At 41.4% G+C, this 27,390-nt stretch overlaps 1 protein-coding gene across 1 annotated transcript in view; it reads left to right on the forward strand.

The window, feature by feature from the left end:
* Positions 1-27,390, forward strand: part of XPO7 (exportin 7) — an 86,198-nt gene that overhangs the window by 51,094 nt on the left and 7,714 nt on the right. Inside the window, exons 5-22 of the mRNA XM_054498063.2 lie at positions 425-490; positions 3,236-3,340; positions 4,921-5,086; positions 6,329-6,402; positions 8,620-8,739; positions 10,274-10,420; positions 11,187-11,359; positions 13,201-13,394; positions 14,174-14,279; positions 15,713-15,848; positions 16,359-16,432; positions 17,584-17,664; positions 18,894-18,957; positions 19,363-19,471; positions 20,425-20,531; positions 22,883-22,971; positions 24,000-24,107; positions 27,277-27,359. Of these exons, the coding sequence (XP_054354038.1) occupies positions 425-490; positions 3,236-3,340; positions 4,921-5,086; positions 6,329-6,402; positions 8,620-8,739; positions 10,274-10,420; positions 11,187-11,359; positions 13,201-13,394; positions 14,174-14,279; positions 15,713-15,848; positions 16,359-16,432; positions 17,584-17,664; positions 18,894-18,957; positions 19,363-19,471; positions 20,425-20,531; positions 22,883-22,971; positions 24,000-24,107; positions 27,277-27,359 (2,002 nt within the window). The remainder of the gene's footprint in view (positions 1-424; positions 491-3,235; positions 3,341-4,920; positions 5,087-6,328; positions 6,403-8,619; positions 8,740-10,273; positions 10,421-11,186; positions 11,360-13,200; positions 13,395-14,173; positions 14,280-15,712; positions 15,849-16,358; positions 16,433-17,583; positions 17,665-18,893; positions 18,958-19,362; positions 19,472-20,424; positions 20,532-22,882; positions 22,972-23,999; positions 24,108-27,276; positions 27,360-27,390) is intronic.

Genomic DNA, 27,390 nt, shown 5'->3' on the forward strand with positions numbered 1-27,390 from the left:
TGCTTATATTTGTTTTTCTGTGAACTTCTATTTATATCTTAACCACATTTCCTCAGATTCTTTACCTTTTACTTATTGTTTTATGCAGTCTCTTTGTAAAATGTGTTGCTTACTTGTCATTTACTTTAGTCATGTGTTTTGCAATTTACCTTTTTAAAATGTATATGCTATAATGCTTATGGGAATTTTTTTAATGTAAAAGTTTTAAATTTTGATGAAGTCAGATTTGACAGTCTTCTTTTGTGGTGACAGTTAGGTTTTATGTCCAGCAAAACAACAGTTTTAAACTATGATTCCTTGCTGCCTTGTCTAGGCAGTTTTACTAATGACACAGGAACCCATCATTCAAAAGTATGAGTGCATTCCAAATGCCAAAAGCGAGCACACATGACAACTCTTTCTACCTTATGCTTTTTTTAACCAGGATAGTGTTGAATACTGCATCATTGGTGTCACAATTTTATCTCAGCTAACCAATGAAATTAATCAAGTAAGTGCTACAGCCTTCCTCATTGAAGTAAGTGCCATATTTTTTCTTAGTATTGGTGTTTTCTGCTATGTGTGGGATGATCTTTTTTGGCAGTTGTGTGCTTTTGCGGTAAGTGATTAATGCCCTTTTGAAACAAAATAGTTCCATTGGGTTTTCCTCTGTAATTGCAACTCACCTCACTTTTTGTCCTGTTCCCTTTCTGTCTCCAGGTTGTTTTCCCCTTTTCCATCTTAGCTTTTTTTTTTTTATTATTGGTACTAATTATCATTTTAGAGATAAAAGCGATCCCAGCACTTTGGGAGGCCGAGGCAGGCGGATCACCTGAGGTCAGGAGATCAAGACCAGCCTGGCTAACATGTTGAAACCCCGTTTCTACTAAAAATACAAAAAATTAGCCGGGCGTGGTGGCATGTGCCTGTAGTCCCAGCTACAGGCAGGAGACAGGCAGGAGAATCGCTTGAACCCGGGAGGTGGAGGTTGCAGCGAGCCAAGATCGCACTATTGCACTCCAGCTTGGGCAACAAGAGCGAAACTCCATCTCAAAAAAAAAAAAAAAAAGCAAAATACTACTGCCTTGCCCATGGAAGAGAATGACTTCAAAAAAGAGACCGTAAAGGTCGACCTTTTGTGTGCCCCTTCTGCTCCTATATACTTTAAATTTTTTAAATGGTCATTGATGCCACAGAATACTACAGAGGAAACACCAGTGGCTTTCTTTTGCCCTGGCTATATTTTAGTCATTTACTTTTTTATCCAGCTAAAAATTTGTGATTATAGAACAGGCTCGTATCAATATTAGTTATAACATCTCACCCTTAAGTTGGAAGCATATTAATGATATCAGCATTACTGTTGCTATTGCTCATAATTCTGCAGACATTTTTATTAACCCTGAGAAATCTTAACTGTGAGTTGGTCCTATTTCAAATGTATTAGCTTAGAGCCTGTGAAAATTGGGAGTCCATGTTGTGTTCTCTTGCCACATGAAGTCCCCGTTGTGATCAGTAATTACCAAAATAATAACAGCTTACACTTTTGAATGATTACTGTTACCACCATTCTAAGCACTTTATAGTAACTAATTTTATTCTCCGAACAGTCATATGAGGTAGGTACTGTGTTTATCCCATTTTCTGGATCAGGAAACTGAGGCACATAAAGATGAAATCATTTACCTAAGGTTTCACAAGCAACAGATGTGATTCAAACCCAAATAGTCTTATTCTAGGGCCTGTGTTCTTAACAACTAATGTACTATTTAACCACTCTTATCTTTGCAGCAGAAGAGCAGATGCATTAACTAAGGATAGAGATTGTGGACTTAATGTTTTCCCCTTTGAAGCTTGGCCCCACAGAGTACATAAATTTTGATATATGTATAATAAAAAGCTTCAAGATTTTACTTTTCTAAGAAAATGATGAAATTTTATGTAGCATTTAGTGTGTAATCATTCTCTGTGTTATGATCGGTATAACAGATTATATGATACATAATCTAGCAAGACCTTTATTATCTAAGACACATGATAACACAATGACAGAAGAAAGAATTGGAGAATATTTTGAGCCTCTAAATAATTTGAATTTTCCATTGTTTTGTGATTGTCAGATTCAAAAAAGAAAGTATATTTCTGTCACTATTCTTACTTAGAACCTAGAAATAAAATTAAGAAGACTTGATTGTCAGTAATCTTGCTGCCTTACACTTTAATGTGGCAAAAACAAAATGAGTCTCCTCTTGGATGAATTGATCAGTAAACAAAAGAGATTTAAGCTTTCAGTACATGGTTAGACTGAAAATACTCCTGACAACTTTGAAGTTATTTTATTCCACATATTGAGTACCTAGTATGTGTTAGGACTGGGAGCATACTAAAGAAGTAAAAGGTTTAGTTCTTAGCCACAAAAACGTAATTTAGCTGAAAAGACAAGAACAGGGAAAGTCAGAGACCAATACAACTCCTTAAATTAAGTTTTCACTTCTGGGGTATAGACAATATGTTGAAATAGGTTAGAAAAGGAGGTGAATATTTTGGGCTGTTGTCATTTGGAAATTCTGCAGTAACTTTAGCGTTGAGGTTTTTTTTTTCGTTTTTGTGTTTGTTTTGAGTTTTGCTTACCAAAATCAAAGTCTTGTTACTCTGTCTGTGGGTGTTTAAGAGACAGGATCTCACTCTGCTGCCCAGGCTGGAGTGTAGTGCAGCCATGAATGCCTGGGCTCCAGGCCCTCCTGAGTAGCTGGGACTTACAGGCATGCCCCACCACACCGATTTTTTTTTTTTTTTTTTTTTAAGTTTTTAGAGGTGGTGGGGGGTCTCACTGTGTCTGCTTCTGGGCTCAAATGATCCTCCTGCCTCAACCTCCCAAAGTTCTAGAATTACAGAGGTGAGTCACCACGCCTGGCACATTAAGCCATAGTACAACATGAAAGTAATTATCAGTAACGTCTGCCAACAATTTAAGTTTTACCTCCCTGAATACAGAGGAAAAAAAGAATTTGCAGCAGAGATTATCCATCCTTTTGTTTTCCCTCTGTAAGCTAGAGAGAAAGGATACCCTGGCTATTAGCAGTTTACTATCCTCCATCCTTTCACTAGATAGGGTTTCACGATAATTTAAATGTTAAAAATGTTTTTATGTTTATGTTGCTCTTACTGGAAATCCTTCTAGCTTATAGGAAGTCTACATGAAAAATTCTTTTTTTGCAATTAATTCTTTGCATTGGTTTCTTCTTTTTCTGCACAGGCAGACACCACCCATCCTTTAACCAAGCACAGAAAAATAGCCTCTTCTTTTCGCGATTCATCATTATTTGATATCTTCACACTTTCCTGCAATTTACTAAAACAGGTGAGCATGTAGTTTGGGTCATATTTCCCAGTTACTTTTAAAAGAATGATAATGGATGGGAACTTGCTAAATGTCAGCTTTTAACTGATCCCATGAGAGTTTATGCATCTCTTTAATCATCATCTCTTATATAAGATTCATAGAGGCATTGAAGGAACTGGTCAGAATGACCACTGAGGTTGGAGAAATGATTGTCACTTCCCTGTTTCAGATCAGTTCCCCTAGGTAAAGAGCAGTAAGTGAGCACTTACCCCATACTCCTATCTTAAAGGGATCTAGTTTACCTAACTCAGAGTTTGAAGTTCTGTTGTTGTTTTTATAACGACATAAAATCTTTCTATATGGTGTGAAAGCATGTTAGTTTTATGGTGTTTGGATTCTTAGTGCTCTGAAAATAGGTTCAGACTACATTGTTAGCATACAGAAACCAGGCTGGTTCCCCTGTCCCCCGCTAAGTTAAAAGCAGCACATAAACAAGCAACATCTGTAAGGAAAAGTAGGTTTTGAATTTTTAACATCCATTTAGATTTAATAACCTGGAGGAGTAGACAGTATCACATAAGGAAATTACCTGTGTTAAAATTGAAAGTTGGTGTTTTCAGTTCATTTATTGATAGAGCTGAACTAGGAAAGAAGTGTTAAGCTGGGAGTTCCATACAGTTGTAACACAGCTCGGATACTTTGTCCCTATAGAAAGCTACATAGGGTTAGCTTCTGGCTTTTTGTTCATTTTTGTGGTTTTGTTCTTATTTTCCAACATTTCCCAATTTTAGTTTTGGAAGCCAGTTTGTATTCTTTCTGTTATTCCAGTTAATGATATTCATCTTTTTCCTCAATTACTTAGTTTTACCTTAGAATTCCCAAATAATCCTCAGGTTAAGCAAAGCTGCCTAGCAAAAGCTGTTGCACCCCCTGGAGGGGAAAAGCTTTTGAGAAAACTAAGGATTGAATCCTCCTTACTGATACCATCAGGAACAAATAATTAGCCAGCCAGTCACGGAGGCTCAGCTGGTATATCCTTGGAATGGGACAGGCACAGTAGCTATGGCCAGTACTCACCTGTAGTCTGCAGTTACATTGCAATGAGTAAATAAAATTCAGTGATGATTTTTAATTCTGGTTTGAGAGATTTTTGGTGATGGTGGTTTTAAAAACAAGGAAAGAAAGTAGGGCAGGGTGTTAAGCATCCTCAGAGCTCCCTCCAGAGTTTAATCCCAGCCCTGTCTAGAAATAACTAGGATCTCACATGCCAGTAAAATGACCACAGGAGCCATATTGCTTCAGAATTCTTTGTGACCATTATGTCTACATTGTGTGAGGAGTATAGTAAGTGTTAAAACAGGGCTTTCTTTAAATACCAACTTCATGTTTTTATAGTAAATATGTTTTAATAGTGTATAAGGAGCTAGGTATTTTCATAGTAACAGGTGATAGAAGTACCACATCTTTGGAGAGAAGGGGACATTTTACTGTGCTAACATATAGCCCTCCTTTTCTGACTTAACAGCTTTGTCGAGTCTGGGAGCAAGCTGGGAAGAGAGGAGTGATTTTGGGGACTCATTATGTGGTAATTTTTACAGGCTTCAGGAAAGAATCTAAACTTGAATGATGAAAGTCAGCATGGCTTGCTCATGCAACTGCTCAAGCTCACCCATAACTGCCTCAACTTTGACTTCATTGGCACTTCCACTGATGAGTCCTCAGATGACCTGTGTACAGTGCAGATTCCCACCAGCTGGAGATCAGGTAACAGAACTTCCTCCACCTCAAAGGCTGTTACTCCCCTACAGAGTGTCTGTAGAATGATCTAAAGAACTCCTGGCAACTCCTGTGTATTCTGAGGGAGAATTGAGAAAAAATTCTAACGTCTTTTTTTGTTTGTTTGTTTTTTAAAGACAGGGTCTCACTCTGTCACCCAGGCTGGAGTGCAGTGGCACGATCACAGCTCACTGCAGCCTCAACCTCCTGGACTCAAGCAGTCTTCCCATCTCAGCCTCCCAAGTATCTGGAACTACAGGCACATGCCACCACACCCGGCTAATTTTGTTTGTTTATGTTTTGTAGAAGTGGGGTCTCACAATGTTGCCCAAGCTAGTCTTGAACTTCTGGGTTCAAGTGATTCTCCTACCTTGGCCTCCCAGAGTGCTGGGACTACAGGTGTGAGCCACTGTGCCCAGCCAGTAACATCTATTTTATAATGTTGGGGAGGTTGTTGGAGTAATCTTATAGATCCCCCAGTGTCAATGAACTTTTAAAATTGCTGATTAATAATAGATACGTATTTCACCTTCTTGCATTAATTGCCTAGAGACTTCTGTAATCTATTTAGGGTAATAACTATCTTTAAAAACAAAATCAAACACAACAACTTGTTCTTATGTTTGTCTTTGTGTTCCAGAAGGATAAAAGTTTTAAATTCTTTTTATGGACAGAGGTGTTCAGATTAAGTTCTCAGAGAATTGAAAGAAGAAATCTGTTTCTTAGAGAAGCTAAAATAGTACTTTCAAAAAAAGAAAAGACGCCGGGCGTGGTGGCTCACGCCTGTAATCCCAGCACTTTGGGAGGCGGAGGCAGGCGGATCACTATGTCAGGAGTTCAAGACCAGCCTGGCCAACATGGTAAAACCCCGTCTCTACTAAAAGTACAAAAATTAGCTGGGCATGGTGGCACGTGCCTGTAATCCCAGCTACTCGGGAGGCTGAGGCAGGAGAATCCTTTGAACCGGGACCTGGGAGGCAAAGGTTGCAGTGAGCCGAGATCGCACCATTGCACTCCAGCCTGGGCTACAGAGGGAGACTCCGTCTCAAAAAAAAGAAAAGAAAAAGGGAAACCAAAAAACCCCTATATGCTTATCACTTCCAAAGGAAATAAATACTCTGTAAGATAAGTAGGCAGAAGGATGTGCTCCCTGATGTATAGTGCTGGAAGTATGCCAGCGGCAATGTTCATACTTAATAAAGTGATGTCTTTTGTCTTTTTCTTCCCCAGCCTTCTTAGATTCTTCAACCCTGCAGCTGTTTTTTGACCTGTATCATTCCATCCCTCCTTCATTTTCACCTCTGGTGAGTCAGGACTACCGTTTCTTAAAGCAAACCTATTCCTAGAAGATAGCAATGGTGAATGAACCTTATATTCATTTTTTTTTTATAAAATTATACAAGTAAAGCATAGAAATACTAGGCTAGTTATCTAGTCTTTTGAGATTAAGCTTGTAGCCTAAAGGTTCCAGCCATAAAGTCTTAATTATTTTTAAATTATTCTTGTCTAAAGGCCAATTCCTGCAGATAGTCAAGCTCTTTTGGGTCTCATCGTGTATCTGACTTTATGCTGTTCCTCAAACGGCCACAGGCTAGCACCTGGGGATTCACCTAATACTGTCTAGTTGAACTATTAAGATTGTCCTGACTCAGAAAATTCCTTAGGTGTACATCAGATTGTCATAAATGGAAACTGTGATGGGAAGGCTAATTTGCATACTTACCCTGAATAACATTTGAAAGCTATTGGGAATGGTGTATTTCTCCTTTAAAGCCATAATTAACCTAAAACCTCAAAATTCATTCAGGTTCTAAAATACTATTGGTCTGGTATTTCAGATTGTTGGTGTAAATTACTGGTTGGTGTTATACACAAAATATATAAAGAAAACACAGTGAAGTAATGAGTAGTGTGCATAGTGTTTGTTCAGTAGAGGACTTTTCTGGTCATTGTAGCACTTCTCCAAATTAATGTAGACCTTTGTGTTCGCTGAAACATGATTTCAGTGTTGTCAGGTGTATCGTTAAGGTTACTGCAAGAAAAGGTAGCACAGTCAAGAGGGATGATTAAGAAAGTACTACTTGCAAAGGTGTGGGTAAAATTAAGGGACACCAACATGGGGTGGTGGTGCATGCCCCTGGGGCTGGCAGTAGTGGGGAGCCTCAAAGGGCAAGTGAAGGAAACCTGGAGAGAGTTGAAGCTGTGGCTTAGAGGAGGGCTGGACAACAAGAACTACGGCCATCACTAGAGAACCTCTGCCACCGCACAGCCAGCTGGATGGTCGGAAGAGGGGTACCCTGTTCCCCTCTGCCCTCTAATCTCCTGCTGGTACTTTCCATTGGTTGAAGCCAACTAGAAGCCAGAGGGCAAGGGAGCTTGGCTGCTGTCCTCAACAGAGGTCAGCCTCCTAGGGAATAGGGCAGGGTGGAAAAGGGTCAAAAGCAGATCTAGAGGGGCAAACAGAGAATATAAATATCTAACACAGCGGGAACAGGGGGAAATGTCTTCAGGGATAAAGCTGGGTTGTGTTTTTTTGTTTGTTTGTTTGAGGCAGAGTTTTGATCTTGTTGCCCATGCTAGAGTGGAATGGCACGATCCATGGGTTCAAGTGATTCTCCTGCCTCAGCCTCCTGAGTAGCTGGAATTACAGGCATGAGCCACCACGCCTGGCTAATTTTGTATTTTCAGTAGAGACAAGAGTTTCTCCATGTTGGTCAGACTGGTCTCAAACTCCCGACCTCAGGTGATCTGCCTGCTTCAGCCTCCCAAAGTGCTGGGATTACGGGCGTGAGCCACCACGCCTGACCAAAGCTGGCTTTTTTTAGGGCCCAGATATGATATGCTTATTTCTTTTTTTTTTTTGAGGCGGAGTCTCTCACTGTTGCCCAGGCTGGAGTGCAGTGGCGCAATCTCAGCTCACTGCAATCTCCACCTCCCAGCTTCAAGCGATTCTCCTCCCTCAGCCTCCCAAGTACCTGGGATTACAGGTGCCCGCCACCACGCCCAGCTAATTTTTTGTATTTTTGGTAGAGATGGGGTTTCACTATGTTTGCCAGGCTGGTCTCAAATTCTTGATCTCGTGATCTGCCCGCCTCAGCCTCCCAAAGTGCTGGGATTACAGGCGTGAGCCACCGCGCCCGGCCGATAACACTTATTTCTTTATAGCATGTAATGACATAAGCACATAATATCTACATGTCAAACTCAGATTAGCCAAGAAAACTAAATCTAAAACTTTAAAGTATAAATTGCTCGATATTTTTAAGGGTGAAATAATGTATCTCAGCAAGAACAAAGATGCCATTGGAGTGGTCAAAGGAATTTGTACCTAAGGGAATTTCCAAACTGAATTTAACAGGCTGCTATGGTTTGCTTGGATCTATGTTCTTTTCTTTTCTCTTTTTAAAATAATGTTGCTTCAGATATCCTAAAGAAGGATATTGTAGGAGGTGGAACGTTTCTGGTGAAAATAACTGTATAGTCTTTTTAATCGTTGTGTTTGGGTTCTGCCCTGCATTTAGGTATTATCCTGCTTGGTACAGATCGCTTCAGTCAGAAGATCCCTGTTTAACAATGCAGAGAGGGCCAAGTTTCTCTCTCATCTTGTTGATGGTGTTAAACGAATACTGGAAAACCCACAGGTAAGTTTATCTGAGAATTTACATATGTATAGGATTAGTGTATGCCCAGCTGGTTATGAGTCAGAAGGAAATCTATCCCGAGGCCCAGTAAACAATTCAGTCTGTTGTTCTTCAGGGAAGACTGATGTGAATCTCTATTTGTAGACCAATTCTGAGATTATTTGCCCAAAAGAGGAGCTTATATCCTCCAGCTTCAGAAATGTAGGAGTTACAGGAAAGAATCACTTTGCTATAAGGAAATAAGGAAGAAGCTAGTCATTTTTCCCCCAAGAAATTAAGAATCTAACATCGCCGGGCACAGTGGCTCATGCCTGTAATCCCAACACTTTGGGAGGCCAAGGTGGGCAGATCACTTGAGGTCAGGAGCTCAAGACCAGCCTGGCCAACATAGTAAAACCCTGTCTCTACTAAAACTACAAAAAAAATTAGCCGGCCATGGTGGCACATGCCTGTAATCCTAGCCACTCGGGAGGCTGAGGCAGGAGAATCGCTTGAACCCGGGAGGCAGAGATTGCAGTGAGCCGAGATCATGCCATTGCACTCCAGCTTGGGCGACAGAGTAAGACTCCGTCTCAAAAAAAAAAATCTAACATTTGCTTTTTGATTTTGTTTACCATTTCTAAAAAACGTTTATCGGTAACCTAAGTATATAGGGCTGCTTTTAGGTGGGAAGGAAGATAATTCTTTCAAACTTTAATTTCATAACTCGATTGCCCTTTTTGTCTTTTGAAGTCCCAGTGATTCGGTATTTTTTTTGAAAGTATCACTTCTTTACACTAGAAGAAAATTAAAAAGCAGTTTATTTTAAAATATACTCAGTTTTGTCTCTCTTTTTAAAATTCATTTATTCATTCAACAAATTATATTGAGTACCTGCTCTGTGCCAGGGATACACAGGTGAACAAAACAAAGTCTTAGCCCACATATGCTAACAGAAGAAGACATATCAGGAAACATACAATTAAATATACTGGTAGAATAGACTTTAAAATATCTGTAATATTTGCTATAACTATATCATATAAACACTAATATATGAATAAATTACAGTAAGTGATATAAATATATGAAACATTTGTATAACTTTGCTAACTATCGGTTAGTTGTGCTGAATGATCAGTTTGACAGATGTGGAAATGAAAATTGCATTAGATTTCCTTTGATTGGTAACAATAAGAAAACAAGACAGTCACGTCTTAGGTCGTGCCCACTTCTGCCGTAATGAGCTTTACAGCCTCAGTGTGATCCTCCTGGGCTTCTGTTTCAAACTCTGTCCATTGAGGCTAATAATGTCATCTCATATGATTATTATTGTGAACATATGAGATAATAAATGTGACTGTCCCTTTTCAAGGTGACTTTAAAAAATTGTTTCTGAACATGATGCAGACGTATCATTCTGAATCATGACCTGCAGCCCAGAAGTTAGAAAGTAGATTCTACCCCTTCCCCCCGTGCCATCTCAAGCATGCGTCATTCTTGAAGTATGTTAAGGCACATTTTACATTCTATTTTTCTCCTCTGCTGTTGCCAGAGTTTATCAGACCCAAACAATTACCATGAGTTTTGCAGACTACTGGCCCGATTGAAGAGTAACTATCAACTGGGAGAATTGGTAAAGGTGGAAAACTACCCTGAGGTCATCCGATTGATAGCCAACTTCACAGTGACCAGCCTACAGGTTTGTCTTTGATTACTTGTGTCTTCCTTCCTAAATACTGGAATCTCTTGCTTGTTGGTTTTAACCATATAAGAATATTTTTTTTTTCTTGGCAAAGGTAACCATAAGTACAGTATAGCCCTGCAGAGTAGTTACTGTTGTGGCCTGTGATTCACATTTACACAAGTGCAAGTAGTGTGGGGAGAGGAACGTGTGGGAATTACTAGGATAATATAATATTCAGATTCATCCCACAGAGAATTCCCTCATAGTCACCCCAAAAAAGCCAAGGTTGGAACAGGGAGCTAGACAGAAGAGTAAAAAGAGAGTTGATGCCCTCTCTTTCTTAGTCGTGTAATATAGAACAATGGGTCTCAAATTGTATGGCTTGTATCACAGTCATCTAGGGGACTGATGAAAAAATATAGATTCTTGAGTCTTATCCCCATAATTTCTGGTTCACTAGGTCCAGGGTAGAGCCTTGGTGTTTCTAACAAGTTCTTCAGGCGATTGTCATGCATACTAATGGTTGAGACCCACTTACATGTGGCTTTCCTTGTGGTAAGGCTTACACAGCCAGCATAGAGTAGCCCTTCTCATTAGATGCTTAATCTCGAAAATACTAATAAATACATTAAACTAGTTGCCATACACAGAACAAAGCCCACAAAAGTCTATCCTCTTTTTTTAAAAAAAAGAAAAAAGTCTTTATCTTCTGTGTCGATGGCATAGGACTAACATGTAGAGAAATGAAAAATATGCCTTCTGCTTTTCTACTTTTCTTTAGCACTGGGAATTTGCTCCAAATAGTGTGCACTATCTTCTGAGCCTGTGGCAGCGGCTGGCAGCCTCTGTGCCGTATGTCAAAGCCACAGAGCCCCACATGCTGGAAACTTACACTCCTGAGGTCACCAAAGCCTACATCACATCCCGGTTGGAATCTGTGCACATCATACTGAGGTAAGGAAACTTAGCCTCATTCATTCCCGCACCAGTGGCCTGTTGTCACACTTCCTAGAGATCAGACACCCCATTGGCAAAAAGGTACTCAAAGCATGTCTCATTGGAGCTACTACAGTTCATGGTTCTTCTTCCTTGTCAGCAGAGTAGCATGAGAGCATAAAGCCTGATAGAATAGTCTTGTCTCTTGAACATTTATATTCTATTCATATTCCCCCTTTTCACTGTCCATAGCAATATCTTTGAATACAGAGTATATCCATATAATGTTTGTCCTTGCCACTGTTTTTCTTTCAGTGTGAGAAACATTTATAAGATATAGATGATAAGAATTATGTGTAACTTATAGGTGCTTAATGTGAACTCCTAAAGAAATAAGTGGATAAAGATTACACAATCTAGTTATCAATTCTAATTCCAGAGCTAGAACACATAAGAATTCTAAGCCACTGATCACTGATTGCTTTACATTCCACATGGTTTCTGTCTACATTGACTTAACTGAACCAAAAACCCGTAGCTAAAGAAATGTCAAGCCCTTTCAAAAATTACCTATATTAAATGAAGTTATCCCTGTTTAGGTGGCTTTCTTGTTTTCACTGGCTGTTTGTCAAGAGAATTTACTTGGAGTCTAAGAGTCTGGGGCCTTTTTAAGTTGGATTCTTAATTTGCTTAGCCCCAAGTGCATTGAATAGTCATGAGTTATAGTCTTAACTGTTGATGACTTGAATCAGTTCAAAATCTGAGTATTCATGAAGTTCACCAGCAAGCCTTCTTCTGTCACCTCCATAGCTTCCACTCCTGAGGATTCAGCTGGCTTCAGTGAGGCATTGTTGGGGAGTGGTTACATGTTTGTAGGCTCTGGGGCCAGATAGCCAGTTAGTAGCTGTGTACTCTTGGGCAAGTTGCTCCATTTCTGTATTTGTAAAATTCAAATAATAATAGGCCTACCTCATAAGGTTCTTAGAAGGATTAAATTAATATGACCTGGCACAGTGTGTAGCACATGGTAAGCACACAGCTAGTTTTAGTGCTGCTGCTCCTGCTACTGCTGCTGCCATTATCATACTGCAGTGTAACAACAGAAGAGCTCCTCATTGGACAAGATGTTAAAAGCTAGGAGCTGGCAGATAAGGCAAGACCTAGTACAGGGCCACAATGCCTTGTCTGCAATTCCAAAGTCAAAGATGTGACAAAAGAAATTTCCTCATCAGTTTGGCATTAGAATTCACTTGTTACAAAACTGGACAGGAGTTGGTATGAGACCATTTATAGTTTTTTTTAAATCCTACTTAGTATGACCATTTATAATACTATAAGTTTTGCTACGGGAACATTGAGTTTGATGTGCCACAAAGCCCATCAAGGGTTTTACATGATATGGTAGAAGCATCATACTGCCTTCCTCCAGTTTGAACAGTTCTGAATTCCAAGACACATCTGGCCACAATGGCCTCCCACACAGGACTGTGTACTTATCCTACAGTTTACTATAGTCAGTTTACTATATACAGTTTACTGTATAGCGAAAGACTAAGAGTCAAGAGGTCAGAGAGGTGAGAAGGGCAGGACTTTGAGGTTTAAGGCAGAAAAACATTAAGAGTTGAGAATTCAGATTGTAAGATTTGACACCAACAAGCAGAATATACCTAAGGGAGACTAGGGCGAAGACATTGGCCTTCTGCCTCATTAAACATTCTTCCTTGGGAAAAAGTAATGTCGGGATGTAGACCTCTACAGTCAGAAATGGTGGCTAAGTGAAGAAGCCAGAGAGCCGCTATATTGGGCAAATCAGTAGTCATATTTTAAGAGAGCTGCCTTCCTTCTTCCCTTGGGAATAGAGATGGCCTGGAAGATCCCCTGGAGGATACGGGGCTGGTCCAGCAGCAGTTGGACCAGCTGTCCACCATTGGGCGTTGTGAGTATGAGAAGACGTGTGCACTCCTCGTGCAGTTGTTTGACCAGTCAGCCCAGTCGTACCAGGAGCTGCTACAGAGCGCCAGCGCAAGCCCAATGGACATTGCAGTGCAGGAGGGTGAGTGTGCAGCATGCTGGGAACTCTAGACCTGTGAGGAGATGTTGTCCAGTACCCCTTCACTCATTGCCACCTCTTTCCTACCTCCCCGCAAAAGGATTCTTTCATCCTCAGTTGTCTCCATATGCACAAGAATCTTTATGAGTGAATAAATCCCTCAAGGGACTAGGGAAGAAGAACTGAAATCACATCTGCAGAGGGATTTTGTTTTAAAAGATGAGGTCTCACTATGTTGCCCACGTGGGCCTTGTACTTCTTGGCTCAAATGATCCTCCTGCCTCAGCCTCCCGAAGTAGCTGGGACTACAGGCATCTGCCACCACACCTGGCTCTGACTACAGGCATCTGCCACCACACCTGGCTCCTGTCTACTTTTTAATGCCCCACAGCACAGCTGGGACCAGGCCGAGAGGTTTATGACTGCTAAATAAAGGCCCAGGGGAAACAGGGAGATAAGTACAGATAGTAACCTGGGCTTCCTCTTTTCACCGGGCCTGGATGGTGTTTGTAACATGGCACTGTGCCCAGCTTGGATGTTTTTAACTCTAAGGAAATAGTACACTAAAAATAATGGCCTTGTCTGATACAGGAATGTTGGTTACCTAACGAATTTCCCTCTTAGCATTGCCCTTACTAAAGCAGAGAAGTAGCCATTCTCTGTAAGAAAAGTAAGACTTCATGGCTTCACCACAGTGTTCTTAAGATTAAGGACGTTCAGAGTGGGGAATGTCTTCAAGAAACTATCACTGGAGGTGACACTGGGTCTGTTTCCTGCTGCAGGAAGGCTGACATGGCTGGTTTACATTATTGGAGCAGTGATCGGTGGCCGAGTTTCTTTTGCCAGCACTGATGAGCAAGACGCCATGGATGGTGAGCTTGTCTGTCGGTAAGTGCTCCCCAAAGATGCTCTCCACTCCGCCTCGCTGTCACTTCTCCACTCCCTGATAGGGTCCTCTCCACTTACAGAACATAATCTGAATATGCTAACTGCCCATGAGACACAGCTTTCAAGCCTTTTATAAGTGCCATGATAACTCTGCCTGTGATCTTTACTTTAAAATAAAAAACCAGCAATAATTCAGCAAGGAAATAATGGATACGGAATTAGGAAAACTAAAGCAGAGATTCTCTGTTAGGTCTTTTTAAGAACAGTATCTCAGAGTTAGTAAAATATGGACTGCTTTTGCCATCGCAAAATAAGTCTAAAAGGAAACTGCAGTTCTTTAAAGTTCACCAGAGATGGAATTACAGAGTTCCTACAGCCTTTCAAATCTCTTGGCCATACATTTCAAGTTATTTTGCATCTGTGCAATTCTCATTTTATCAAAACTTTTTTTTTTTTTTTTTTGGAGATGGGGTCATCCAGGCCAGAGTGCAGTGGCGCCATCTCAGCTCACTGCAACCTCTGCCTCCCTGTTCCAGGTTCTCCCAGGTTCAAGCGATTCTCCTGCCTCAGCCTCCCAAGTAGCTGATTACAGGCATGCGTCACCACATCTGGCTAATTTTTGTATTTTTAGTGAGATGGGGTTTCACTATGTTGGCCAGGCTGGTCTCGAACTCCTGACCTCAGGTGATCCACCTGCCTCGGCCTCCCAAAGTGCTGGGATTACAGGCATGAGCCACCGCGCCCCACCTTCAATGTATATATCTTCTGAAAATCCTCATTTGTCTCTTTCCACCCCCATTTTGTTTATCAGATGCCCATTTGCCCAGAGGTCCCTTAATCCTGACGAAAGTCTCTGTGGCATTTTCCCACTGGCATTTTTTGAAGAGTTGAGCAAAGCTTTAATAAGAATGAAATCTAATGCCTTTCTGATTCTGCAGCCGAGTTCAATACTGTGTGTGTCATAATATAAATTTAGTTCAAACAATGTCTTGCAGATTGGTTCTGAGCTTGAGTGTAGCAACACAATGATGGAGTCTCTTTCACTCATGGTGTGTCACAAATAGTTAACTATTCCCACACTCAAATGTCAAATGACTCACTTATGACATCTGTATTCGCATTCACTCACTTGCATTCCAGTATCCTTTCTTTTGGGGAGAAGGTACAGAGAAAAGAGATGAAGTCACAGGTAGTATTTCTGCTAGTAATCCCTGGAAGTGTTACCTATCTGTGAACATCATCCTTCATGTGTCTCCAAAAAGATGAAAAACTCCTGGTCTAGTCCTGTCTCCCTCATTTATATAGATGAATTTGGTTGCAGGAGGTTGCTGTACCCAAGTACAGGCATATACGACCATGTCAAGATAGCTTGGGTTGTCTAGAGTAACCAGGATGTCCTGCTGTTGAGAGAATCATTGCTCCTCTTCCTCCAGGGTGCTCCAGCTGATGAACCTAACAGATTCTCGTTTGGCCCAGGCGGGTAATGAGAAGCTAGAGTTGGCCATGCTGAGCTTTTTTGAACAGTTTCGTAAGATCTACATTGGGGACCAAGTGCAGAAATCCTCTAAGGTAACAGCCTCTCAATTGGCTCCCCTTAGTTCTCACTTCTCACTTGTGGGATTGCTGATGGAGGGAAACAGTTGCTGATAGTTCACATAACCTCCAGATTTCAGGTAATAGGACAGTCCAAATGTTTTCTCTTAGTCTTTAAATTCTGGGAGATTCATCAAAGAATTGGGCCCATTTCTTTAGTGCTCCATATGCTTAACAAATGGGCAGTCCAAACATCTGTTGCTCTCCCACAAATGGGCAATTCTTAGTCTCCAAGCATGAATTAATATTCAGAACAGCAGAAGATTTGGGCTGTCTTTTTGCAATTTCAGGATTGAAAGGGACCAGTAAGATTGCTCAGCATCTGTCCAGTAATACTTGGAAACTAGCTTATCCCTTCAGTAAAGTCCTCTCTGGGATTCTTGTCCATTTTCTTCCACATCTTACCCACGAGTGTGGACAAAAATAGTACCAGGATGTGATTGTTCTAATTCATGTGTCCTGGTTACTTTCTCTTCTTAACACCAGCTGTACCGCCGACTCTCAGAAGTTCTGGGCTTGAATGATGAGACCATGGTCCTAAGCGTCTTCATAGGAAAAATGTAAGTGTTTCAGCTTGCCACCAGCAAGAGTCCTTTGCAATCCTGTTGCAACTGTAAAATGTGATCTTGGCATTGTGCTGCCAGTGCCTGGTATTCCAGCATTGATCGTTTGCGTCAGAAAATTGTGCATTTGAGTGTGTGACAAGCTGTGCTTAGAGATATGGCCCGGCCCCAGAGCATTCCAGGCTTGTACAGGCAAGGATTTAATTTTGTTCTTGCAGAATCTCCTCTTTAGCCTCTGGAATCACAGGTGAAACTCTGTCATGACAGTCATTAGCAAAACAGACCTCCACCCCAGTAATTGTTGCTCAGCCCCTCACCCAGTTGCCGTGCTCCAGGGATGCCCAGCATAGGCATTCACTTTCTGTTGCTGATTTCCTCTAGAGTTATCCCCTCGAAGGGGAAAGCCCCACTTAAAAATGGGCTCATTCCTCCCAGGAAACATCACACCCTTTAAGAGTGTTGAGTCTCCAAAATCTAGTGCTGCTGTTTGAACTGTCTTCAGAGTTGGAGCTCCTAATTGGCCCTTTTTTATTTTTTTTTTTACGTTATACCCCTTTGGTTACATTTTTCCCTTTTTAGGAGCTCAATTTATCAAAGCACACACTAGGAGCCAAATATATTACCCAGGGCTGTGTGCAGAGTGACATTTTGCCTCCTACCAACTCTCCCAACCCTAAACACTCATATCCATGAGCTGGTTTAATAATTTAAGATGGAAAAAGCAAAGGGGGTCTAAAGGACTCTGCCAGCCAAGAATCCAGAAGCAAGGGCTACTAGAATTCTGCAGCTGACAGTGGATGGTGCAGGTGCAGAATTGCATACGTCTGCATGTTATCACTGCCGCAGAAATCTCTTACCCTTGCTGCAGAAATCAGCCCTGGAGTGCCCCAGAATTCCAAGGGCCTGGGTATGGGCCAGTGTAGCTTTGGAACCAAGTAGTGAAGATTATCTGAAGGATAATTTTTCTAGTCAACCAAATGTAAGTACAGAGATTTCCTACCCATCTTTTTTTGTGGTCGTGATGTCTGTGAATTGGTGGTGCAGATGTGTGGTGACTTTTGATGAATGACTTTCTTCTTCTCCCAGCCCTCAAGGAAACCAGCAAATCAAAAGGGTCTCCTGCTTTTTTTTTTCTTTTTGTCCTCCAGCATCACCAACTTGAAGTACTGGGGCCGTTGTGAACCAATCACCTCCAAGACACTACAGCTTCTCAATGACCTCTCCATTGGATATCCTTTTCTAAGCTAGCTTCTGTGCACAACACAAACTGGCATGCCACAGTCTTAGAATCATGGCCTCCTGCTCTTCCCACTTCAGTTTAGCTTTAGTGTGTACTCACATATCTTCCATTTTCCTAGGAGTCCAAAAAAGCGCCAATGCCCATGCAGAATATAGGAATAATTTCAGACCCCAAAAATGAGCTGACACCTGACCTGATAGTTTAGTACAGATTTATCCCTGTCTATTCCTAAGTTCCAGAAGTGCATAGTAGCCCCATCTCATAGGCACACACTCTGTGTGACCAAGGTTTTAGTATCCGTAGTAGAGACAAACTCCTTCTTAGGTTGTCCCATCAGCTGGTTGGTAGAAACATCCTGATTCCAAGCTTTGTGATTGAAGTGATGACTATGCTTCCTCTTGACTTGAACTAGGTCTGCTATAAAGTTTGAATTGCTCTAGGGCAGCTTTTCACAACCAGGGGTCCACAAGAAGGGTAAACCCTGTAAAATTATTGAAGTGACTTTCTTCTCGCTTTTCCAAATACGGTATATAACTAGTACCATTCTAAATAGGAGAGAAGTTCATTCATTATACACAATATATGCCTCTTAGGCAGGAGTTTAGGGCCTAATTCTCCCTTGGAACCCCCACTGAGAAAAGCCCTTTTAGGCTATTCATGATTATTTGGGGAAATTGCTAGGTTTATTCTATTTTCTTACAAATAGGAGTTTGGTATAGGTGTTTGCTTTTTTTTTTTTTTTGAGATGGAGTCTCGCTCTGTTGCCCAGGCTGGAGTGCAGTGGCGCGATCTCGGCTCACTGCAAGCTCCGCCTCCCAGGTTCACGCCATTCGCCTGCCTCAGCCTCCCAAGTAGCTGGTACTACAGGCGCCCGCCACCATGCCCGGCTAATTTTTTGTATTTTCAGTAGAGACGTGGTTTCACCGTGTTAGCCAGGATGGTCTCGATCTCCTGACCTCGTGATCTGCCCGCCTCCGCCTCCCAAAGTGCTGGGATTACAGGCATGAGCCACGGCACCCGGCCAGTATAGGTGTTTTCTTATCGATTAAATAGTGCTTAGAAGAGAACACATTTTTTCATATTTGGCAGTGGTATACTCAAGTGTTTTTTAGAAAATAAGATATTTGGGTGAACTGTCCTTTATTCTGGAAAGTTTCCATCTGCCTTAGAGTTTCAGTCTGCTTCACACTTTCCTTGACCTTCTTCGTTTGTCTTCACGTACAGTAGTGTAAGGAAGCTAGTGAAGCTTAGTGCGGTACAGTTCATGCTGAACAATCACACGGTGAGTGATTTTAGCTTTTTTTCCTGGCCCTCCTACCACCCACACATACACTTTCTCGACACATAAAGGAGATATGTAAATTGAGGTCCCGGGTATTGCTACAGCAAAGACTGTTGGCCTGATTCCCACGACACTGCCAGATTATACTTACTGTCATCAGAGTGGCTCTTTGAGATCCAGATGATCTGAGTTATGGTGAAGTCACCTACTGCTACTCATACTGCAGATAAATTAATAGTAGTGACAACAGTAGCCTGCCTTCAAAAAAAAAAAAAACCTTCAGATCCTCAAGGAATGACTCCATAACCATTGGCTTGAAAGGGCTCAGTAATTCTCTGATTACTGGCTTGCATTCTGCCTCTAACTCATGTTTTTACCTTTAACTTCTTTTCTTTTTTTCAATAGAGCGAGCACTTTTCATTTTTGGGTATTAACAATCAGTCCAACCTGACAGACATGCGGTGTCGGACTACCTTCTACACAGCACTTGGGCGTCTCCTCATGGTGGATTTAGGTACCGTAAGAAATCGTAGTGGCTCATGAAGTCATCTGGCACTATTCTAAATTTTTATTTGAGGACTGAAAACTAGATGTTGGGGAGGGCTTTTCTGTTTTTTCAACAGTAACAAAACTATCTGAAATAACAGCCTGATTTCACCAAGAACAGATCATGCTGTCGAGGTCCTTATAACTGGAAGAGAGTAACAGTCTGCTCCTGAAGTTGTCATTTGATATGCAGTGGCTTTAAAATTCTCTTCACATTCCTCGGGTGTTAAAATAAGGGAATTGAGATTCCTAAATGTATCTTTTTGGCCAGATAACTTCTCCACCCCACAATGAGGTGTAAACCCACTTGAAACAGTCAACACGACTTTTTATTATCCAGTTTTCTAGCACAGATGAGCCAGAACGGCTTAATCACTTTTGTAGCAGTAGTGGTGATATTAGCAGTTTCAGGTCAGTTAATAACTACAGCTCAGTGGTATTACTCTAATTTCGAGCTGTTTAAATTTAATCCTACTAAAATGACATAAAACCTTCTAGGTTTATGAAAGATGACTTTTTAAAAAATTAAGTGTGAATGAAACCTCCGTACCCATTAAAGTTTGAGTCTCATCTAGTTCTCACGCACCAGCTTCAGTCCTTTCTCCACTGACTTGCTAATTCTCAGCAAGGAAAAATAAATAAATAACATAGTACCTTACACACATATGAATCTCTTGATACTGTGGCTCAGCATCAACAAACCTAGCCTAGACTAGGTGATTTCTGTTGTCATCTTCTAGTTTAAAAATTCTGTTTCTATATATACATGTTACTCTTCAATTGCTACTAATACCTGTTGGGATAATAAAGGAACCCCCTTGAGTTCTCCTGGGTTTGCTCATCTTTCATCCCATCTTCCCATATGTGCACAGCTTTGAATTCGTGGTATTGGGGTTACACCCTGGGATGTTTCCTTTACAGGAGAGGATGAAGATCAGTATGAGCAGTTCATGCTGCCACTCACAGCAGCATTTGAGGCTGTGGCCCAGATGTTTAGCACCAATAGTTTCAACGAGCAGGAGGCAAAGGTGAGTGAGTCTTTCACCCAGTAATTAATCAGCTTCTGGTTTAGGGCAGTCTCTGATTGAAAATCTTGCTTGACCATAAACTATCCACTGCCTTAGCTTTTTTTAATATCTTGGACTTCTAGGGTTTTGGAATTGCAGAACCAGTATAGATTTGTAAACTTCTATTTTTATATTACAATGTATTTACTTAAGTAGTTCTTAGGATTTTTTTTTTTGTCTGAGTTTTCAAATACATTAGCATAAAGTTGTTTACGGTTTTCTTACTGCATTTTTAATCTCGGTTTTATCTTTAATTGCATCCATTTTCATTTTTAATACTGCTCATTAGTGACAAGTTAGATTTTCTTAAAATTGTGGTAAAAAACAGAAAGTTTGCCATCTTTAGCATTTTTACATGTACAGTTCAGTGATTTCAAGTATTTCTACATTGTTGTGAAATAGATCTTCAGAATCCATAATTTTAGTATGGAACATTTTCATTATTCAGTTTTTTGTGATTTCTAATTTCCATTGAGATTTCTTCTTTGACACTTGAGTCACTTAGAAAGGTTTAAGAATTTCCACATATATGGGTTTTTATTTTTGATTTTTTTTAGAGACAGAGTCTGACTCTCTTGCCCAGGCTGGAGTACAGTGGCATGATCCTAGCTCACTGCAAGCCTTGAACTCCTGGCTCAAGCAGTCCTCCTGCCCCAGCTTCTCACGTGGCTAGGATTATAGACACGAGACACGATGCCCAGTGAATTTCCACATATATGGAATTTTAAGTTCTTGTTTTCTAGCTCTTAGAATTGTCATTTCTTGATTGTTGCTTTCTTCGTCTTTTTACTTCATACATACTGTTCTCTTGACCTGTATAGATCTCTGTGTCAAAATCAGAAGACACCAGGATGTTACTATTGGTAGGACTTTTTACAGTATTCCTCCGGGCACCAAGGCTGAATGGTAGACCTACCAGATAGCCAGGGTATTGCCAGAAAAAATACCATTCTAAAGCTCTCCTTTTTCATCTTTAGCCTTTTCTTTTTCCATCTACAAATCAGCAGTGTAGACAGAAAGCAACACCACTTAATGCAACCCTCTCTCCCCTTTATACTTGTATTTTAGGGTCTGAGATTCAAAGCTTGGGTTATTGTGGAACATATTAGCAACTTTAGGCTAGAGTATCAACCAATATCAAGGATTTGGGGATATCAGTGAATATCAGCCCTTTTTCCCATTATATGGTATTAGTTTCATGTAAAGCAAGTAAAATTAACCAAAAGAACAACCTTGGTAATGGACTACAGCTGTCACCCACTTCTTTGTCACATCCCATGTAAAGTCTTTTAAGAGACTGACCAAGTCTTAGACTGGAAAACTGAGCTTGTGGTATCAGCTTAGGAGAGAACTGTTTGCTTACAAGCAGACTGTTAACAGAAGTGATGTCGTTTTTGCCAAATATGTCAAGATCCCCAAATATACAACCTTCTTGAGCACATTTTGTCGTCGTTGTTGTTGTTCTGTCTCCACGTTTGGAGACAAACTGCAAACTATGATTTTTATAGTAGTTTTGTTGCTGTTCATGTCCCAGGTAAAAGTTTTATTGAGAGAGTGAGTATTGGATTTGGAGTCTTGGTATTATGTATGAGTCCTGATCTGGACCCTCCTACTACCTAGCAACATGACTGGGGAAGTTTTTTGGCCTCTTTAAGCCTCAGTCTCTTTTTCTGCAAATGGAGAGTACTGATAAAACACAGTCTCATCTAGATGGCCCACCCAAAGAGAGAGGTGCTGTGTAGACTCCCCTTTGTCTTCCTCCTGGCAGGGCCTGCATCTGACTTCCTTTAGGGTATATATGGCTCTTCTACCTCTTCTTCTTTGGGACTTCTGTTTTTCTTTTTTGCTTTTTTCTGGCTTTTTGAGTTGGTTTCTTTGCCGTGTGTGTCTCTGTCTCTGTCTCTGTCTCTCTCTCTCCCTCTCCCTCCCTCCCCTGCTTTCCTCCCTGGGTGGACTCAAAGCTTTTTCACTTTTTACATGTGATGTATTACTTCAGTGTCTTACAACCTTATCAGCCTCTATTTTTGCTACGAAGCAGGAACGTATTTTCTTGGCAAAACAAACTTCCAAAGCTAATTTTCTTGGCATAACAAACTTCCAAAGCTAACAAACTTCAAACTTCCAAAACAAACTTCCACTGCTAGAATGAAAATATGCCATTCTAGCATAGAAGATATTGAATCCGAATATTTGAGAAGGAGTATATGTTGAACTGTGAGAGGAAGAATTTGATGATACATGTGTGGAATCCTCATCAGATTGTTAGTTTTGTCTTTTCTTCTATTTTAACATATTTTTGCCTTCTACTACAGCGAACTCTAGTTGGCCTAGTAAGAGACCTGAGAGGGATCGCTTTCGCTTTCAATGCCAAGACCAGCTTCATGATGCTCTTTGAATGGATGTATCCTAACTCAAACTAGGAGCACACTACAGCTTGCCTTAACTGGAGTGTGATTGGGTGATGGGGTCCAGAGACGGTGTTGGGGGAAGGGAGGGTAGTGAGGCAGAGAAGATGAAGAGTTACCCAGAAGGCCTGCATGTGTCCTGGAAGCCACCTTATGACAGACATAAGGTTGTCTGAGATTAGAACATGAATGAGGTAGTCTCCCAGTTTCTCTTTTGGATCTCAAATATAAATGCCTGTGGAATTATATACCACTGTGGAACTGTTGGTTTTGCTATATTTAGAGAGATGTTTCAGTCTGCTGAAAAAAATAAAAAGGCCGGGCGCGGTGGCTCACGCCTGTAATCCCAGCACTTAGGGAGGCCGAGGCGGGCGGATCACGAGGTCAAGAGATCGAGACCATCCTAGCTAACACGGTGAAACCCCGTTTCTACTAAAAAATACAAAAAATTAGCCGGGCGTGGTGGCGGGCGCTTGTAGTCCCAGATACTGGGGAGGCTAAGGCAGGAGAATGGCATGAACCCGGGAGGCGGAGCTTGCAGTGAGCCGAGATCGCGCCACTGCACTCCAGCCTGGGCGACAGAGCGAGACTCCGTCTCAAAAAATAAAAAAATAAAAATAAAAAACAGCTTTTACAAATTAGGAAGTCTAACTTTACTGACTTCATACCCTTGTGAAGATTATTTCAAATCCAGGTGCCTCTTTAATAGTTATGTAAAGGAAATGAGCTGATCACCTATAATACCATAGAAGTGATGAAAGGATAAATAACAATATGAAATACATCATGCTCTTCAGAAGAAAGGCACTATGTAAACTAAAATGTATTATTAGATGCCTTTTACAGGTTAAAGAACACAAAATCACTTTAGTATCTTCTGGTTAGAAAGACTCCAAGATTAGCAAGCAAGAGACAGGAACTTAACTGTAATTTGACAAGTTTGTGCTTGGCTAGTGCTGAAAAACTATTTTAAATTCTGTACCTTTCTGGAATCAGAAATCTTTCCTTAGCTTCTCATTTACAGATATCCATCCTATATGCCAATTCTCCAACGGGCAATTGAGCTCTGGTACCATGATCCAGCCTGTACCACACCTGTACTCAAGTTGATGGCTGAATTGGTTCATAATAGGTAAGCAGGAGGCAGAGCTTGCAAGGGCACATCTGCCCTGTTATCTGAGAGAATTTGCTGTATCTAGTGCTTTGGGCAGTTTGTGGGAAATAATAAGATTCACTGCTGCATTTTAAAATTCGAAAAGTTTTTGTGTTTTTGTTTGTGTGAAAGAATAGTATTCCTAACTACACAAAACCATAGTCAACTGCAGGAAATAAGTCACTTTTTTTTTGGTTTGTTTGTTTTGGTATTTTTTGAGGCGGTGTCTTGCTGTCTCCCAGGCTGGAGTGCAGTGGCGCAATCTCGGCTCACTGCAAGCTCCATCCCCCGCCGGGTTCACGCCATTCCCGTGCCTCAGCCTCCGGAGTAGCTGGGACTACAGGCGCCCACCACCACACCCGGCCAATTTTTTGTATTTTTAGTAGAGATGGGGTTTCACCATGTTAGCCAGGATGGTCTCGATCTCCTGACCTCGTGAACCGCCCGCCTTGGCCTCCCAAAGTTCTGGGATTACAGGCGTGAGCCACTGCGCCCATCCAATAGGTCACTTTTAAAAAGAGTCTCCAGTGGGGCATGGGGCTCATCCCTGTAATCCTAGCTTTTTGGGAGGCCGAGGTGGCAGATTGCTTGAATGCAGTAGTTCTAGATCAGCCTGGGCAACATGGTGAAACCCACCTCTACAAAAAATTAGGTGGGCATGGTGGCACACAACTGTAGTCCCAGCTACTCAGGAGGCTGAGGTAGGAAGGTCGCTTTAGCCTAGGAGGCAGAGGTTGCAATGAGCCAAGATTAGCCATTACACTCCAGCCTGGGTGACAGAGCAAGACCCTGTCTCAAAAAAGTAAAATAAAATAAAAAGAATCTCCAGATGTCTACTCTTAGGAGAAGTAAATTTGGCAACCAAGATTCTGATTTCCTGCCCACAGATATAAAAGTTAACATCTGGTAATGGTGCCTTGTCCATCACATTTCATGGTTAGAGACATTGAGAAGGATATGGTAGGTATTAGAATACCCTTTCTTAAGAAAGGTATTTATTAGAGAGGTTGTGGCAGGATCAATAAAAATTTACTTTTAAAAAGTGAGCAAGATTTTCAAAACAAATTAAGGATAGTGAAAAAGAAAAGTCTAGCACCTTAGCTTTCCTAGAATTTCAGGTATGGGCATTGGTCTCTCATTGCAGTCCTGAGAGAATTAGTAGGTTTTTTTTTTTCTTTATTTTTATTTTTATTTTATTTATTTAGTTATTTATGCTTGATACGGAGTTTCTCTCTTGTTGCCAGGCTGAAGTGCAGTGGCGCAATCTTGGCTCACTGCAACTTAATGCCTCCCGGGTTCAAGCGATTCTCTTGCCTCAGCCTCCCACATAGCTGGGATTACAGACATGCACCACCACGCCCGGCTAATTTTCTATTTTTAGTAGAGACGGGGTTTCTCCGTGTTGGTCAGGCTGATCTTGAACTCCCGACTTGAGGTGATCCGCCCAGTTCGGCCTCCCAGAGTGTTGGGATTACAGGCGTGAGCCACCGCGCCTAGCAGAATTAATGAGTTTTAAAACAACCTTATGGAGTGGGTAATACTTAAAGAGGCTATAACCTCCCAGGAGACTTATATTCAAGAGTTACTCATTTACAAAATAGATATTTGAGAGCACTTACTCTTTGCCAAACTTTCCTAGCCACTATGCCAGACAAAATCTCTACCCTCTTTGGTGTTACAAATGGTGGGGAAGACACACAATAAAAACAAGTATGGAAGATCTTTCCAGTGACTAAGTGCCATGAAACAAAATAAAACAAGGCAGTAAAATAGAGGGGAATTGAAGGACAGGAGGGTCAGGGAAGACCTCTGAGAGAAGGTAATGTTAACTAGGATCTAAATGACAAGAAAGATTCCGGTAGCCCTGCAAAGATAAGGAGTCTTCTAAACAGAAAACATCTGCACGAGTCCTGAGATAGGACAAGCTTGCTGGGACTTGTGGCAGGAGCCTGGTTGGTGGGGGGAGGCTGTGGGAGCAGGTCAGACCAGTGAGCAGAGCCAGATCATTTAGTGCCTTCGCACAGCAGTAGTGAGGAGTGGGCATTTATTCTCATTGCCATGGGAAGCCGCTAGAGTGTTTTCAGCAAGGGATTAAAATGATCTCATTTAAGTTTTTTAAAGGCTACCATGTGAAGAATGGGCCTAAAGGCAGGTAAGAGTAGAAGCAGAGAGAATGTAAGGGAAAGGTAGATTTGGGGTTTATTTTAGAGTTAGATGTTGATGGATTCAGTGTGGTGGGGGGAGGAAGGAGGAAGGACTTCTGGGCTTTTGAGGTCTTACCAACTTGAATCTAATAAAGCTCATCAAAATGTAGAGCAGACAAAAGAGTCAGGAACTTAAAACCAAGATGGTTACAAATGGCCTTCTCTGTCTGGCTTCTTTTGGACCATTCCAAGTCCCTATGCATCTTTTCTTCATATAAAATGGTAACAATGCTTTGGCCCCTCTCCCTCAGTTGCCACTGAAGCCATAAAGGTCCATGCTAACTAATGGCTGAAGGGCTCTGCATTAGTATCAAGAGGCGACGGGTAGAAAGTACACTTTAATCAAGGCCGGGCGCAGTGGCTCACGCCTGTAATCCCAGCACTTTGGGAGGCTGAGGCAGGCAGATCACGAGTTCAGGAGATCGAGACCATCCTGGCTAACATGGTGAAATCCCGTCTCTACTAAAAATACAAAAAATTAGCCGGGCGTGGTGGCAGGCGCCTGTAGTCCCAGCTACTTGGGAGGCTGAAGCAGGAGAATGGTGTGAACCTGAGAGGCGGAGGTTGCAGTGAGCCGAGATCGCGCCACTGCACTCTAGCCTGGGCGACAGAGGAAGACTTCATCTCCAAAAAAAAAAGAAAGTATACTTTAATCAAATACAGTTGAGAATTTTCAAATAGTAATTTTATCTACTGCTGCTTTTTTTTTCTTATAAATGTTTTTAATTTGAGCAGCAGAATCTGAATCTAGCATGTTGATCTTCAAGATAGAAGCTACTTCGTGGTTAAATATCTATAACTTGGTTATTCACATATTAGGATAGGCAATTGCTTATCTTAATGTAAATGCAGGATCACCCAAGGTACTCAGATGAGAGCCTCAAGTACCCCAGTCTTCCAAGAAAACACCTCTGACTTTTTCTCCTCCTGTGCTCTCTGCTCAGATCCCAGCGACTCCAGTTTGATGTCTCTTCCCCCAATGGCATCCTACTCTTCCGAGAAACCAGCAAGATGATAACAATGTATGGTAAGTGCTTCAGATAATCATGCCTCTAGAA

This window comes from Pongo pygmaeus, chromosome 7 (assembly GCF_028885625.2).
Source record: "Pongo pygmaeus isolate AG05252 chromosome 7, NHGRI_mPonPyg2-v2.0_pri, whole genome shotgun sequence".
NCBI lineage: Eukaryota > Metazoa > Chordata > Mammalia > Primates > Hominidae > Pongo > Pongo pygmaeus.